At 42.1% G+C, this 17,815-nt stretch overlaps 1 protein-coding gene across 4 annotated transcripts in view; it reads right to left on the bottom strand.

Annotated features, from left to right (window-relative positions):
- The window catches only part of GRM1 (glutamate metabotropic receptor 1), a 180,428-nt gene that overhangs the window by 105,851 nt on the left and 56,762 nt on the right, over window positions 1-17,815 (bottom strand). For all 4 annotated transcript variants that reach the window (XM_079970862.1, XM_079970863.1, XM_079970864.1 and 1 more), the window contains one exon: window positions 13,037-13,286. In XM_079970862.1, the coding sequence (XP_079826988.1) occupies window positions 13,037-13,286 (250 nt within the window). The remainder of the gene's footprint in view (window positions 1-13,036; window positions 13,287-17,815) is intronic.

The raw sequence follows: 17,815 nt of genomic DNA on the forward strand, positions 1-17,815 counted from the left end.
ACCTGGCTTTTCCCAAACATTTCTCTACATGTAAGAGAGCTACAAAATGAAATACTAAGAACACCCAAATTCTACCCCAGAAACCAGATGTTGAATTTGCATTCTGAGCCCACATTTATGTATAACAAACACAAGCATTCGGCATAGCCTGCTAAATAGGTTCAGACAATTATTCAAGGATAATGGTAATACTTAGACTTTAGAGGTTGAAACATAAAGCTGGAGAAAGGTAAAGGTGTTCTTCGAATGCTCATTTTATGGCAAATAGCACTGTGTACTTTTGAAAAGCAGCAGTTAATGGATAGTGTATGCTAGCCCATCAGTTTATATTGAGAAGCATTTCTAAAGACAGCTGGTGCTACCCAAACAAGCTTGATTTCCAGTCCTTGAGACTGCACCCTTTCTTCCCTATAAATGTTGATTGTGGAATCACTGATGAGCAGCTGACAACTCTTGTCAATTTCTGAAATGAGTTCTCCCTTTCTTTAGGTAGCATATTGTCTTTCATTCAGGAAGTATGATAGACATTTCCATGATTTATTTGGGGGGATGGGAGAAAGTAAATGAAATAATAAATCAAGGTAGTCAGCATCCTCCGAGCTTTCATCACAGCTGAGATGGTAGTCTGTAAACATTGCCTGCTCAGAAGATGACACACTGATTGATAATCGTATAAAAGATTCCATGTGTGCTGTTGATAAGTGTTGGTGACAAAAATAACTGCAGAGGTGCCTCATCCTGTAAAATATTTACGCAGATGCTTGGCCTTGAATGACAGAACACAACCCAAATGAAGTCTAAGCAGGTGTAGCTTAATATATTCACATTCTTCCCATGCCCCCTCCCTTATTCTTCCTCATTGTCTATGGTTTGTTACCTCCCTACACAGGTGCCAGAGGCTGGACACCCATAATTTTTTGTGCATGCCATGGGCATGCTGACATCAGACACAAGTGTGCATGCAGCGTGCACAGCCCTGGGCACCCATGGTCCCTGGGCAAAGCCAGTGGGCCAGTCTCCCCGTCCTTTCTGTCTCCACCACTGTCAAAATTCAAATGGCTATTAGTCACTGCTGCTTTATACTACCACCAGGATCAGAGGCAACATGCCTCTGAGTAAAAGTCACTGGGAAACAACAGACTGAGAGGACTTTTGCCCTTAGGTCTTGCCTGTGGACTTCCCTGAGGCATTTTTGGATTGCCACTGGGGAAAAGGGGATGCTAAACTACATAGGCCTTGAGTCTTATCTAGCAGAGCTTCTCTTATGAAGTGCAAGATCTGTCAAACATCTTGGTGCAGATATGGTCATTTCCATTCTTTTGGTGATTTGCATGTGGCTATCCTAAGTCAGCTCTAAATCAAATATGTATATGTGTGTCTAGGTGCTAAATAAGCATCCTCTCTCACTCTAGTCCTGCACATTCCCCATTTGTCCCTGAATTATCCTTTTTCATCCTTTAAAAACAAAAAATTCCAACGCTGGATTGCTGCCAAAGGTGTGCAACTAGGGGCAACTTAATGTGGACACACTAAGGCAGTAGAGTGGTCTCCAAAAATCAAATATCTGTGTAGGGATTTTGACTTTTTAAAGAGGGGAAACCTTTCATGTGCAAATCTCTTATACAAAAGCAATTGAATCCCTTTGGATTCTAGGATTAATGAAGCATTTGATTAACTGGACGTGGTTCTTTACTATGAATAACAGGTCTTCAACATCTGTAAGTGTCCCTTTGATAAAAAAAGGTAAACAGTCTCATTGCAGGGCCAGTAATTACACAGAGCTTTAACATTTTAAAAACAAGGCCAAAAACCTTTCACCTCCAGTTTTTATATACAGGCAGACAGAAGATCCTGTCATGGTTTTCAAAACAAGTAGGTCATTACCACCATGCTCAGAAATATTTTACAGAATATAACCACACTTTGGTGTAATCTCCCTTCATTGTTTTATAGACTAGTTTTGATACAAAAAGAACATCAACAATACACTGAAGAATGATGAGCTTTCAGTGATATCCCCCACTTAGCACTTCTTTTCTTCCTTGTGGATCACTAATGCCATGTGAGTGCCCCTATAAATATTGGGATTTTAAATTATCTGCTCAGTTAGGTTTGGTGAGGTAGACCCAGTGCTTTAGGATCTACGTGACCAGTGGCATAACTAGCTGCTTGGGCGCCCAGGGCAGCGCAAATGCCCTGCACTTGGGGGCAGGGCAAGCCCATGGCCTGGGCAGAGCATGCCACGCAAGAACCTCCATGGAGTCCGCAAGCCCCACGTTGCCGTTTCGGGCAGTGCAGAGCCTGCAGGTGCCCGAGCCACCATGTAACTCCCCAGGAGAGATGTGTGGCCCAGGCGCGCTGCAGGCCAGGCCCAGCAGTCACCCCCTTCAGTGATGACACCCAGGGCAGCCCACACCCACCACACACCCCTTCCTACACCACCGTATGTGACTGAAAAAGCACGTATGTGGCTGAAACAACAAGACCTTGCACCAAATTAGCTGCAGCACAATCCTAACATAGGTGCAATACGTCTCTCCTGCTGATCTCCTCAGCCTTTGTGATCATGGATAAGGGAAGACATGGCCATAGGGAGAAGAAAGTCATCATGGAAGATGATGACAAAGCTATTTACACCTTGCACCTTGCTCCCTCCCCTCCCCTAACCTGATTCCTAGTCACTTGTCTACTGTGCATGCTGTTATTTAACACCAGATTGGTACAGGATAAAGGTGCTGATCTGGCATGTGTTACCAAGTCCTGAGTAGGTGAGGTGGGGGCAGTTGATCTGACCAACCTGCACCGCACTTGGATCAGCACAGGCTTCAGAGACTTGGGGGGCGGGGGCGGGGAGGAGTTGCTGAGGTCCATAAAATTTCCGTCTCTATCTCCAGAAAACCCCTTGGTGAGGGCCTGCACCTGGCCTTGTGCCATGGAGACAATAAACTAGGGTTACTCCTGATACATGCTGATGCCCAGCAGCTTCTCTGGTCAAACTGGCAGAGTTGGTCTCTGTTGAAATTGGGAGGACCATAGGGGGAAAAAGTTCTGGGGGCTATTGACATCCATGCTGATGGTTAGCATTCCAGTTTAGGACTTTATGGCCTCCATGATAACCATGGAGTCTCATAATCTGTCCAGTAGGGCATTTCATCAACTTGGCCTTTTGTCCTGGTGGAGTAAATGGATTTGTGTGGACAGGCTGTCATTGTGCAATTTCACCCCTATCCCACAGGGATGGTGGGCAGATTTGGATGGTCTACCCTGTGTTTCCCCCTCCAGTGGGAGGTTGCTTCAGTGTACACTGACTGGGTCCATAAACTGTTTCAAATACTTTTGACCACACAAGTATTATTCTGTGAGCTTAAAGGACCTGACTCAAATATTCCTATTCATAGCATTTTTCTTACCAGAGATATTGCAATTGGAGGTGGCAAGTTTCTTGTGAATTCACTTTGAACCCTCCAAGCACATTTTGAGTTCATTTTATATTCACTGTAATTGTACTGATGAGTAGAATTCATTTGATATTCATTCAGCTCAACACGTTTATTTTTGTACTAAAGGTGTTCCATTTTAAATTCACTGGATGCTAAACAAGAACACTTTTGGGAAGCTTATGGATCTTTGATGGGTTGGTGTCCTTAGAGGTATTTGCAGTCTAAAAAAAAGTATATGTTGCGTGTATATTAAAGAGTACACATACATATTATGGACCTCTCTGTGAAATGCATCACACATAGGGTACTTTAGTTTTAAAAGAACCATAAGACTCTTTGTTGTTTTATGACACAGAAGGTTAGTGAAAGAGTAGGAGATTACATCTTCAAAAAGATGATTATCTGTTAGGTATATTTCTTTGTATTCTCAACAGGTAAGATATTTGTATCCATCAATGCAATGACACAACCTACCATAATTCAATTTGCTGTACTGTACCTGTTTTGTTTTGACCAGAACTTTAATTTTAATTCAGATGTGCTATCATGTGTAAGATAAACACCTGCAGTCTGATCAGTAGTGTCTTGAAGGATAAATGTCTCCAGAACTCAATGCATAGACCAGCTTTCCTTTGCCTGGTGCTTTCTAGGTGTTCTGGACAACATTTCCCATAATCCATTGGCTATGGTGGAAGTTGGATGGAAGTTATAGTCCTAAACATCTGTAGGGCTCTAGTTTAGTAAGGTTTGTACTCCACCTCATGCATCCCGCAGAAGGCATCAAAGCTGAAATATGTGCTTGTCACTGTGGCCTTGGAAAAGGCCTGAACTGTTCTTTCCTTTTCATGGTGACAACACATGGCCCCACTTAGGACGCCTTGGGCCACAGATGAAGAAAACCATTGTTTAACTTTTATTATGCAAAAGTTATGTGAAATACATGCATTAACATTCAGAGTAGACATTCACATATTAGCCATTCAGGAACATAGTGTACCTTTGGCATCCTCTGCCAAAAAGTAAGTCCTATGGAGGCGATCCAGGCCAACCTAGTAATATTTCTTCATAAGTTTTATTTTTCCTAGGATGCACTTTTATATGCATTCACGGGCGTGAAAGAGAGAGAGAGAGAGAGAAAGGAAGTGATGCTTTTAGTACATCTCTAATCTGCTTTCTTCCCTGTGTCCTCTACACCTCCAAGAAAGTCAGTGACAATATGATGATCTGCCTTCTTATTAATTATGTTTCCATGGTACATTCAAAACTAGAATTAAATGTTTTAAAAGCAAGCCTTGTTTTTTTTGCAAGGGGGGGCATTTGCTTTAAGGTCAGACTCTTTTCCCACTTATTTTCTCAAGGTTTGTTTGTTTGGTTTTTTTTGGGGGGGGGTTGCCAATGTGAGGCAGAATAATATCTTTATCCTTTAATATACTCCATTATGCTTTTTTGACTGTTTTTTGTGGGGGGGTGGGAAGGTCTGACACAGAGATCAGACCACAAAGCTTATATGGAAGTTATTGAACCCTTTTGTACGTCAGCCTCTTAGATGTCATCAGTGGCGTAGCGTGGGTTGTCAGCACCCGGGGGCAAGGCAAGTAATTTGCGCCCCCTAACCCGTGGATTTGCGCCCCCTAACCCCCAGATGTTGCGCCCGGTGCGGCCGGCCCCCCCTGCACCCCCCACGCTACGCCACTGGATGTCATAGTACTGAAACTATTCAGCTGGTTTGTAGTACTGAACTGATCAGGGAGGCTGACAGTGGTTCATAAATGGGACTCTTCAATGCAAAAGAGCCAAGATGAATTGGATGTACTGAGATAACTCTGTTAGATCCTGCATCTTATTTGGAATCTGTTACCTTTGCAATCAAGACACAGAAGGAATTCAGCAATTGCAACCCCTTTCTTCCCATACACCCTTTTACCCATCCCTCCCACAACATTGTGCCCTCCAGAAGTTTTGGACCAAAGCTTCCATCACCCCCCAGCCAGCAAGGCCATTGGTCAAAGAGGATGGGAATTGTATACCAGGACAGCCCCAATTTGGGAAAGGCTCATTTAAGCAAAAGATGGCTCAGTTACTGCATCTCAGATAATATGCTGCAACTATAACACCCATGCACAAACCACACCAAAATTACAGAAACACGTGAGATGCTGGCCCTCCTTTCATACTTACGGTACAAGGAGGAAGAAGATGCTGATGGGCAAATAGGGACTCCTTCCCATGTCAGATCTCCTTGAGAAAATGGTAAGGAAATAAATAAAGCCAGTATAGGCCATGCAAGTCTGTGTTTTGCAGGAATTGTAGCAGGACATCTCAACTTGAAATCAATCAACCCAAGTACAGTCCATCAGCCATGTATTGTGGACTGCTAACTGCTCAATATTACGCTGCCACCATTTTGAAGTCCCAGGGTGGCAGAGAGAAACATGAGGTTTGTGGGCTGCCAATCGCATGTAGTAGGGAAGCTGCTCTTGGCTTGCCAAGCCACAGGTTGGGAAGCCTACTAAACTCTGCACTCTCCAGGCAGTGGATCCCACCATCACAAAGAATATCTTTCTCTACTGTAAGCTTCAGAAAAATATAACCCCATATTTTATACAATTTTAAAAGTCTATGTAGGAGAGGCACAAATATGATTTGTTTGGGTTTTTTTACTGATCAGCAAAAAGAAAAAAAGAAAAAACCTGATGGTTGTTCCCCTTGGTTCTTTGACTTGGCAAAATCAGATGCAAATGTATTGAAGCCATAAAGAGCTCATCTCTTTTTATATGACGAGGCTTTCATAGAGACATATTTTCTTGAGCTATATTCCCCAGCCTTGCAGCATTCATTTAACATATTAACTGTTGCATGCAGAGTCAGCCACCTACTAATATGGTAATTTTCTACACAAGCACACTTGTGCTAATATTTTCATGACTTAAAAAAAGTATGGTGATAAACCTCTGCTGAAAACCCACATGAAACCATCGTCTCTTTGTTTCATTTTGTCAAAATACAGCCGAGTGATCCCACATTACACAGGGAGATTATTGCCAAAAGTGTGCATGTCACATAAAGGAGATTAAGAGGAGGTTTAGAGCTAGGAAACCTCTCTCTTCATTAATGCATTACTAATTATCTTCTGCACCCAGAGCACAAAGGATAGGGGGGACCATTGCAGCAAAGCTCGCACTCCTTTCTCTAAAATGCTGGCTAGGTGCGTGACCACAGCACAGCCCTTTGCTCCAAAGAAAATGTGACTAAATTGGTTGTACAATGTAGATGGATACTCTCAACACAATCCAATATCCAGTGTCAGTAGAAATTATTCTACAATACCCTATTAGATTAGTTGTGTTAAAATCAATAGGACCTACTTCCATCTAACAACCATAATTCAGTGACTCCAAGTTATTGCATCTGCTGTCCTCTCTCCTTCTGTATGTTAGGAGAACAGGAATGAAGAGGCAATTAAAAAACAGAGCAATTCCTGGGCATGGAGCCTGTTCCATTGGAGAACTTGATAGAAGACCACTGCACAAACAAGACTTTGGATCAGGCCCGGTGTGGTCAGGGAATAAGTTTTCATTGGATGGATCTGCAAATTAGAATATTTAAATCAAATTTGCATCAGTAGATTTGTATCTGAATGTCTTTTGATGGGAAGATCCTAAATCCTTAGACCAGCTCTTTAGCTGATCTCAATTAGAGCAGCACTATTGACATTATGCTATTCATTATATTCCCCATTGTTATAATGACTCTGCATAGATAGGATAATTATAGATGTAAAAGCTGAAAAACGGTGACTGTCTATATTTTTCAATTCATGTTTCTATGAAGCTCTAATAAATGGCATTTCACATGCAGCAATGAAAAATAAATACATACAAAAACCATTTAAAAATGCAACCATCCCTTGATTGAATGCAAGAGAGAGGCAATGACCCCCCAAAAAATTTTACCTTTACCTTTTTTTACTAGATCTGTTTCCATAGCCACCCCTTTGTTTTCATTGCAGTTCCTCAAAGTATTCAACAGTGAAACTTTATTCAATGCAAAAATATTTCACATTCACCCTACTTACTCTGAGCTTTCAGAGTTCATTTTACAGAGTGCAGAGTGCAACATAGCTTACCAGAAGGGTTTTAAAAGAAACAACCCAAACAACACAGCTCTTATATGGCACACGCCATCCATGTTATCTTATTATTTAAATCAAACATATGGAAAGGGTTATCTTATAGTGAAAATGAGCTTCCCTTGCCAGCAACAACAGTGTTTTGCATACTTTTATCAGCCTTACCAGGCTCCAAGAGTCTTCCTGCAATGCAGGTCTTATTCCAAATACCAACCTGGTTGGGGTTTTATTCCAATAAGCTTACATCCAGATCAGAAATAGATATACATTATCATGTTTCTTTTTTAATTACTCAGAGATCAAGAGTATAATTCTTACAACCATATAAATGAAAGTGTTAAATACTTAACCTTTAAGAAGTGTCTAGAGCTCAGTAGTACTGCCTATTCTTTGACCACAGAAAGCCTCAGATTCAACTCCTGACATTTCCAGTTAAAAGGAATCCCAAGCATCTAGAAAATACCTCTGCTCCCAAGCTATGGAGAGCTGCTGCCACAGGTGGTACGGTGCTAGATGGACCAATGATCTGACTGAATATATGAGGCAGATTGTCACGCTCAACCTCTATACATTATGCAACGTGGTGAAGAATAGATAAGCTGCTCTGTTACATTTTTCATTGCCTGTTGTTCAGGAAAAACAAAACAAGGTAGACTCCCTTGAGCATGTGGCTTGGCCTGGGAATCTATAATACAAGTGACCTGGGCACACAGAGAGCCGCTTGAAAGGGAAATGTTATCCACAGCAGAAAGTCTGCTGGTCCAGAAGAAGGAAAATATTTAGAAGGATTCTTTTAGTTTCTCCCTTCCTAGCATCAGAGGGAATTTTAAATCAAGGTGGAAGAGAAAGCTGGGACTTAAAATCTTTGGCATCAGGTGAGCTACATCCAGGAGACACACCCAACTCATTTACTCTCATCTAGCCCAGTCTTAGGGTGTTTTCTGGGAAAGAGTTCAATTAAGGAAATTTTATAAGGTGTGAAATAGGTTTAATTTATGCTTGCTTTGCATAAAGTTAGGGCAAGATCCTAAATCCGTGTTAAGGGAGGAAACTGACATTCTAACTCAGCACAGCACATCTAATATAAAAACAAATAATAAAGGTGTGGGGTCCCTTAGATCACACAGAGAACTGATATTATGGAGTGAACTGATATTGTTAAAATAAGCGTAACTGATAATCTGTGTAGCTATTACAACATCAGAAGAGACACTGGTTTAAGTAACTGAAGCAGCAAATGCCATGTGGACGAAGGGATGCACTGGAGCAAATATCCAGTTACTTTTATCTATTTAGCTCTATTCTTTATTACAGTTTTGTGCACCTTTTAATTTCATGAGAATGTTTTGCTTTAATGAAATGAAGGCATAGGAGATTGGGGAGGGTGCAATTGCCCTCAAGATATGTGACTTTCATATACAAAATGGATGACTTATTAACGGACAAAGCTGTGGGAACAAGTTTGTCCAGAGATGAACCTTGTTTTGAGGTTGCTCTTCACCCACACGTCTTCATACATTTTGGTATCAAATAGTGTCTTTGCCAACTGAAACAAAATCCTCAGAGCTTCTTGTCATGATCAGTCTCTTTTTTGACAGCTCAGTCCACAACACTTCACTACAATGAAACCTCATCTAGGGCCATAAGAGACAAATGACTGAAGCAGTGACAGGATTTAATCCCTCAGGCAACAGGAGGAGGAACAGCTACCTATCACAGCTATTTAAAATCTGATAGGAAGACATGAATGAAGGCAATTTAACAAGTTTTACTGTCTCCTGTTGGGGCAAGTTGCCAGAGTCACAACACTTTTTAATCATTATCAGTGTAACTGTGTCACCTGTGTCTATCACCACAAGGAATCATCCAAAAATACTACCAAAGCTGTCTCAATTTCATGTTGGGCCTGAAGCAAGACTAGTAGGAGCTTTGTATGTATGCGACTGAAAGCCCTTCTTGGCATTAACTTATCCAGAAACGCAAAAACACAGAACTTCTCTTCCACAAAGAGATGTGATCTCACCTTATGTATTTGAAACTTTCTTGATTAAATGTAGGCTTGCCATATGTCAGAAGAATTCCTAACATGTCTTGGTTTTGGGGTGTAAAAATGGCTTCATGGGGAATTTTTGCTGCATCAGTAAAAGTCAGGAAAAACCTGGATGTATGGCAATTGAAAAAGCAACAGAAACAGCTCAAAAAAGCTTAAAATCACTGCGGATGTCAGGAATTTTACTTATTGAAATATGGCAACCCTATGCTACTCAATACTTTCTACAGTTGTTGATTTGACTAACATGAAAATTGCCGCACATCAATTAAACTGCATGAGGAATAGAATCTTTAAAGTCTGAAGCCCTGGTCATAATTATTGTATGCAGTGATATCTACAAGAGCACCTCTGACACCACACACATGACCTCTACTGAAGACCATGACAGCTCCTCTGTAAGTAACACTAGAGCATATGTTGGGATGCAGCAAATGAATGCAGACGCAGTGCTATCCATGACAACCTGAAGATGTAAGGATTATTACCGTACCTGCATTCAAAGGATTGTGGGGGTTGGGGTTGGGGTGGGCATGACTTTGTGACATGGCTGCAACTGTCACTTGGTTCTCCGAACAAGGACACATTTTTGGCCTGGTTTTTACTTTGTGAAATCTGGCAGCAAACACCAGGAGAAAATGTTAGCAACCCCTGGTGCTGTGTTGTTGTTGATCCTTAAAATAAAATTTTGACATTTTTATACAACAATGTAAAGTATAACATGATCCCTGCACTGAGAACCAGTTGAAATGTTCAAAAACTCTTCAAAGGCAACCCTTACAGGAAGCTATAGGTCAATGGCCCCAGGCCCCTGGTATCTTCAGGTGGGGCTTGAGGGAAGACTGTGGCGATTTAGTAAGCAGTCTCCCTTTCAGCTTTCTTGAAAGACAGCTGGGAGCAGTGCTTTTTTCTATGGGTATGCATACCACTAAATATTTTGTGAATCTAAGTTTGGTCTCAATGAGGGGCAGTATTTCAATATGAGTAGGAAAATGTGAGTACCCTCAAACATTTTTAGGGGGGAAGGCACTAGCTGGGAGTATTGTCAGCTGAAGGGAGTTAGCCTTTAAAAGGAAATGAGAAGTAACAATATTGTGAGGTCTGGGTATACTTCTTCTGTTTGCTTAGGTTGTCATTTGTTATTACAGAATAAAGTGTTGGTGATTTACTTCTGCCTTTGATTAATGGATACAACAGAGCAACTTCTAGTTAATGTATGCCAATATTCCCTAGCCTGGAACACCTCAGGAGTTTTGGACCACAATTCCCAGCAGCCTCCAACAAATGTTTGCAGTTTCCTTATTCCAGAAACACACTCAAAACTAAAACTGAACACTGCCCTTCTCCAAACACTCCAGTTTCTTTCCTATTCCCCTTAGGTCCTTTTTATACTTTTAATACAAATCCCAGCATGCAATTTACCACCACAATGCCACAGTGCATTTTTCTCAAGTGGCCACTTCCGTAAAAATGCTTCTCATAGATTGTCGGTAATCCCCACAACAATCTTGCAGACTAGGCTGGTGTTATTATGTACATATTACTGGGAGAATAGGATTGTGAGTTTCCTAAATCTGCTCAGTTCATGGCCAAGGCTAGATCTGAATTGGGGGGGGGGGGGGGGTTCTGAAAAGAGGAAATAACCTGGAGCAGGGATGGATGACTTCATAAGCTGGATCTCCCCCAAACCGACTCCAGAAATTGATCAGCAAAAGAAAGTCTTGGGAAGACATTCTGACCTTTTCAGGCCTTCTTTCAACACATGGAGAGGGTAGATGGCAGATTGTATCTGCTCTCCCTGCTCCCAATCTTCACACATTCATCTGAAGGTCAAAACAAGCCCTACACATAAACACTTGACATATGTTGGGTTATTACTGCACAGCAGGGAACACTGGAAAAGCAATTGTATGTGCACAGGTTTGCTTCCAACTTTATTTAAAACAGGCTGTAACCAACGCAGGATGACCAGAAGTCCACGCATGCAACAGGACTTCCCTATCTCTCTTCTTCTCTGTAGTCTCTTGTTTGCTCCCAAAATCTGCTCCTGAGGGTTAGGTGTATTCACTCTGTGAAGAGGGTTTGACTGTTAAATCACTCAGGGGAATAGGGGCCTCCTAACAATTGTCAGCATCCTTAACAGATTACAACTCCCAGAATTCTTTAGGGGTAGCCATGGCTGTTTACAGTGACATCATAGTGCTTTAAATCTGTGGTATAAATGTGGCCAATATCCTCCTCCCAGTGGGCATGTTAGCAGAGTGGAAGAAGGGAATTCAGATTAGGAATCATATCGGGGAAAGAGTTAAACACTCATCCTCCAGCATTGCCGCTCTGATCAAATTAAGTATCCTCTCAAAGAGTCTTGAAAACTTATCACAATCTCTGCCATGAAATATTTATTTTGGTCCTTAGTCAAAGTAATACTTTGCAAATATGTAATTAAAAAACTGTTCCTGTGGGCAAAATACTCAAACATATTAATTTGGGGCCAGGGTATGCTACTCTGCAGAGCCTTTGCTGTAAAACACCAGTTGAGAAGCCTTCATAAAAGTGATATATGAAATGTAACAAGGCATTTAAAATTAAGTAATTGGATACATCTGGTATGGGGCAGTGAGATGCGCAGAACAAGAGCAGAGTGGGAAACTAATATTCTGGATTGCCATAAGATTATTATTATGCCCCACTGCAAGTTAAAGCTAAAGCCATGTTTGTTAGATTGGGGTGTTTCTCCTCCTTTGGTTCAGTTAACCACCCTACAACTCCGACCATCCCTAAACATTGGCCAAGCTGGTTGGAGTCCAAAAACATCTGACGTGAACTGGAATCCAACAACATCTGGAGGGCACCACATCAATTTATATTCCAGTGAGTACTTGTGAATCTAAACTATTTGAGTTCTATTGTAGGGGAAAGGCAGAAGATAAGTTTCCTAAATGATAATTAAATAAACAACACAAACCATTTTGAGACTTGTAAAGAGAAATACTTATGTCAATAGTTTGCTTTATTTTTTAACTCGCTTCACTGTCTCTTAAATCTGAAGGACCATCTTGCCCTGAGCGAAGCGGAGTAGAAAGAGGCTTGGGAAAGTGTCACCATCCAGTTTCCGCAGTGGCCCATTCCCACCACAGAGGCCTCTGAAGGCCCATCTTGCCCTGAGGGGAAGAGAGAGTAGGCAGGAGCAGCTTTTTCTAAACCAACAAGTTTTCCTATCCATTCTATTGTATTTTTAAATACATGGTGTTGTAATAGCCTTATGTAAATCACTTTGTGAGTTCTGGCTGAAAAGTAGTAATAAAGGCAATAAGTAAATAAATGCCCATGCTTAGAATAATCAGCTGCTATGACTTGTCTCCAGACAGAAATGTCCTTATCCCAATACACCAGTAAAACATGACTGAAACAACCTACCTCCCAATCAAGAGGAGCTCCCCAAGCACTCCCAGACGTTTCATAGCCATAAGTATTCCCCTGACGGTCATGCCTTCACAGAAACAAACCACAACTCTGGCCTTTGGCAACCTGTCACGGAGCTTCTGAAGCAGCTTTTCGAAGCTCTTTTCACCTGCGTTGCTGTAGATCTTGTCCGAATGAGCAATACAAAGACCTTCTTGAGCAGCCAGCTCTTTGAAGGCTTCCATGCCACTCTCCCCATAGTTTCCTAGACAAAAAATAAATAAATGGATTATTATTACTATTGCAGCATCTGAAAGCTTACTGAATTAACAGACACAGTAAACTGAAATAGTACAGCTGCTTTCTCCCGTTGTAAATCTTGGCTACTTAAATCACATAAGCATCTTAAACCACTGCCTTTCCTTTTTTGGTTTTTTTGGGGGAAATTAACTCATGGAAACTTCACTCTCAAATTGGGTGGTTAAAATGCTATCAATATCCAAGCCAGGTGAATACAACCAAACCAATCCCTGTGGGGCAACAGGGTCCAAGCATAATAAAGATGATGTGTTCTTCATTTTGTCGTTCCTTTACTATATAGCCAAAAAAGCAACAGTGATTTACATAATGAGTATTTCTAGCAAGAAAAACACACTTGACTTAGAGAGGCTGACTTTCCCTTGTCAACAGATACTGGAAAGCGGCAAGCATTTGGAAAAAAGGCAAAGGGAGGAAAGCGGTGCAGAGGTTAACCAAGAAAGCAAGGATTTCACTGTCTCTGGGGGCTTGTTACTGCCAAAGACAGAGGAGACAGAAATCAATGGTGCTGTCAGCTTGTTAGGGCACAAAGAATAAGCAGTGAACCAAGACCGCCAGTGTTCAGATGGGCAAGGTACCATTTTCTCTCTCTTTCCAACTGCATCAATAAGAATATAATTCAGAGCAGCCCTCCACTGGTTCAGAGCTCACAAGTGGCTTAGCTATGCTTTTTGTGTTCTGCCCTTTAGGAGTCTTCATTTGTTGCACAGAGAGAAGATAGCCACCTTCACATATCTAAAGAGCTGTCACATGGAAGATGGAGAGAGCTTGTTTTCTCTGGCTCTGGAGAGTAGGACCCGAACCAAAGGCTTCAAGTTACAATTCTGTTATTCTAATACCAACTGCTGGTGTTTTGAAAACCCTTCCTCTTGAAAAGTACTGTTACTCATAAGGAGTTATTATTACTACTGAGCCACATGGTGACTTTGGGATCTCAGTTGTGCACTTTGTCATGGGTTTACACCTTGAATCTTTAGGGATCCATGCCCTTGAAGATTGCTGGCAGTGGTGGCTCCACCTTTCCCATGGACTCCACCAGGAGCTCATCCATTGACTCTCCAACTGGAAGCCACACAAATGGCACCTCTGGAAGGACCCTGCAAAGTTCCCCCTGAACGTTCAGGGCTGGCAATGGGATGGAGATGCCTTCTCCCCCAAGTCTTCAGTCAGTCAGTGGGAGGTCCAATTCATCCTCTGAGGAGCTGGTGTCCAGGTTAAAGCTGGGCATGACCTAGACACATTTTTAGAATGTAGCAGACTAAAGATCCCCTGACTTTACAAGCCTCAGCCATATTATATGGATGATACTATTTCTATTTAAAGTGTCCATGTGTCATGGAAAGGTGGAGTGGGGACTGGCAGGAGGTCTGGAGTTGGCCTTTTCTCTTAAATTTTATATAAAACTTCTATTGACTGTAATGGGAGCAAATTTAGGTCAGGACAGAACACTTTAAAAAATATTCCCTGAAGAGATCTTTTTTATTGAAAAACTCAAGCAGTGCTATTAATTGTGTGTGACAGCCAAGAACATTTGTTTGCTATGAGGAAGTTTCCTCTGATCTTTACCTATGCAACTGATAGCAACTGAAGTGGAGAACACACAAGACTATATATTAAGAGGATATTTGCAGGAGAAAGTCTAAGGACAAAAAGACGCAGACAAACAGACCTGGTTTCTTGGATCAAGGAATCAGAAACTGAAAAGAACCAAACCAAGGTAGTCCTGACTTTTTGTTCCATTTACAGTTCAATGTATTCTCTGTATGGGCCTTTACAGCATTTTGAGGCTACAATAACACATGGATCCTAAGAACAGAAGAAGGGCAATGGTCCATCTAGTCCAGTATCCTGTTCTCACAGTGGCCAACCAGATGCCTGTGGGAAGACTAAGCAGGGCAGTTAATATTCAGAGGCACAGAATATTTGACATTTGCAGTAGGAGATGCTAGTCAAAGTGGATGTGCCAATATATCTTAGGGTGTGCGGACCATTGACCTGAATCATGCAATTTATATGTTCTATATATGGAATCTGTCCTGAACCCTTGTCCTACCTGGTAGCAAGTCAGTATGTCAACTCCAGGGTCAAGCCACATGTCCAAAATCTAAACCAAAGCAGTCCCACAGAAATCCTGGACCATCCAAACTAAGGTCCATCAACATGGGCACTTAAGCAGACCCAGCACCTCAGCTCTGCTGCCCTTTTATACTTTGCATGCTGACTGCAGCATCTGGGCTTGATGAGGCATCTGACCCACACCTGTTCCAGCTAAGGAATTACACACCTCCTCCCAGAGCTAGAGAGTTCCACCTGGCCAGCTAGGGAGCTGGGCTGTGGGCCCTTGCCTGCCTCAAACTCCTGGAGCTCCCTATATCTGAGAGCCTGCCGTGTTTGTGGAGACAGGAACCCCTCTGACTCCGGCGTCCTGCTACTCTGGTTCCTGTGTACTGACTCCCATCCCCACGACATCCTCCATAACCCTCTGAGTACTTCCTACACCAACCTCCCCTTCCCCATCCCCAGCTTGTCGCAGTGTGTCCCAGGCTAAGTGACACACCTTGCCAGGATCCTCTTCCTCCTCCCTGTTGTCCTGCCAGATCACGACACATAGATAAGGTTGGTTCGTGTGATATAGAAAGTAAACATAACCATTAGCCACTGTTGGCTGTGATATTTATTTTATGAGACAATTGTGTTGAAATTGCATGTTCAGTGTATGTAAAAATATATATTAAAAACCTTGAGTTTTTGCATATACAGAAAGCCACTGGGGTGGTGGTACCTTCCCTTGAACCCTCACTGGGGCTCAAAGAAGTGAGATCAATGATGTGAAGCAGCCATGATGGATGTTGTGGTGAGAATGCAATGCCCCCTGCTCCAGTTTCTATGCTCAATCACATTACAGATGGCTCGAGTAGAAAGGCAGGCCTAACCTTCACAAAAACAGACACAGCTGAAACCATCACAGTATTTATTGAACATCACTTCTGTGAGCAAAGCATAAAAGTACAGTTGCCAACCATTTTCTTCTTGCAGAGTCTGTCTCTGCTTCTGCAGCTATATGAAAGACAGTAGGATAAAGATACAGCTTTCCTTTTCACTGTAACTTTGTGCTGGGTACCACTGATTCTCTTACAGTACTGCCAGTCCTACTCTTTGGAAAGACAGAAGCAGACATTGGAGAACAAAGATGGCGGCCCTCACAGGAAAGGCGAGTTTCCTACTGGTTACTGCTGCTTCTGTTGTAGCCCTTCTGGTTGCCTACTTGACATTGGGTGAAGAATATCCTTATATCTGTACATGTTGGAAGGCTTCCCCATTGCCTGTTGGGAGACAAGAAAGGAGTGTGATGAATAAAAGTTAGCAGCTGCAACAGACAATACATGGGGCCGTGTGATTGTAAATGCCCCAGCCCAGCTCCCATTCTCCCCAGTGACATTCCCCATGAGGCCTATATTTAGAGATTGATCTGTTGGAGAAGACAACATAGTAATAAAGACAATACTCACACATCTCATATAGTGGAATGTACTGGCGTTGAATCTCCATTCATTGTTTGTTCTGCTCCATGTGTCTTGGCTCTGAACCTGAAAGTTAGAAGGAGTCTTGGGTGTTTCACTACCAGTTTCAATAGAGTTCTGGGTTTCTTTGGTGTTCATTATGGAAAATTACTTACAGTTTGGGATTTGCAACCAATAGGTAAAAATTTTCTCCAACATCAATACTTACTCCTTGTCCCCTATGGGGGAGACACTCTCCACTTCAGACCTAAAGTTAAGCCATAGTTGGTTTCACCTAAGTTGTGCTTTGGTTGAATGTCTGAACCCATTTCAGGCAACTAACCATGGTTTATTTTACAGCAAAAAACCACAGTGTGAAGCCATGGTTTGTTGCCAGCTTTAGAATATCGGCTTTCTTTAACCATGGTTTGTCACCACACCTGAACTCATGATCCTGGCTTGATTCTGGTTTGTTTTAGCAGCCACCCAGCTGCTTGCCAAGCTACAGGCAAGAACAGCTGGAAAACAAAACCAAGCAGCTCTCACTGGTGTTTTCTGAGAATTAGCCCTCTCTCCTCATTCTGTTCCTATCCAACTCCCCCCAACAAGTCCTCCCTCTCAAGTCAACCTGTCTAGCTTTGCTACTGCTTTGCAAGGAGAGGAAAATTGGCTAATTGACTAAGATCTATCCAGGAGTGTACTTTGAAAGCACAACTTAACTCTTAGGAGGTTTGAATGACCTTCTGAGGATAAAAACAAATAACTTTGAAAGAGAAACCAAAGCTTAGGGTCCCCACTCCACAGCACTATTGCTGGGATCTTCTTACATAGACACCTAATTGACCAATCAATGATCCTGACCCAGCACAGACTCCAACTACATAGCATGCATTTAGCATGGGATTCCTGTTAAAGAGTTGGATGATGAGTGGCAAAATAACAGCTTTTTGGAGGGGAAGGGGAATGATCCATCTTG

Source organism: Podarcis cretensis, assembly GCF_951804945.1.
Source record: "Podarcis cretensis genome assembly, chromosome: 3".
NCBI lineage: Eukaryota > Metazoa > Chordata > Lepidosauria > Squamata > Lacertidae > Podarcis > Podarcis cretensis.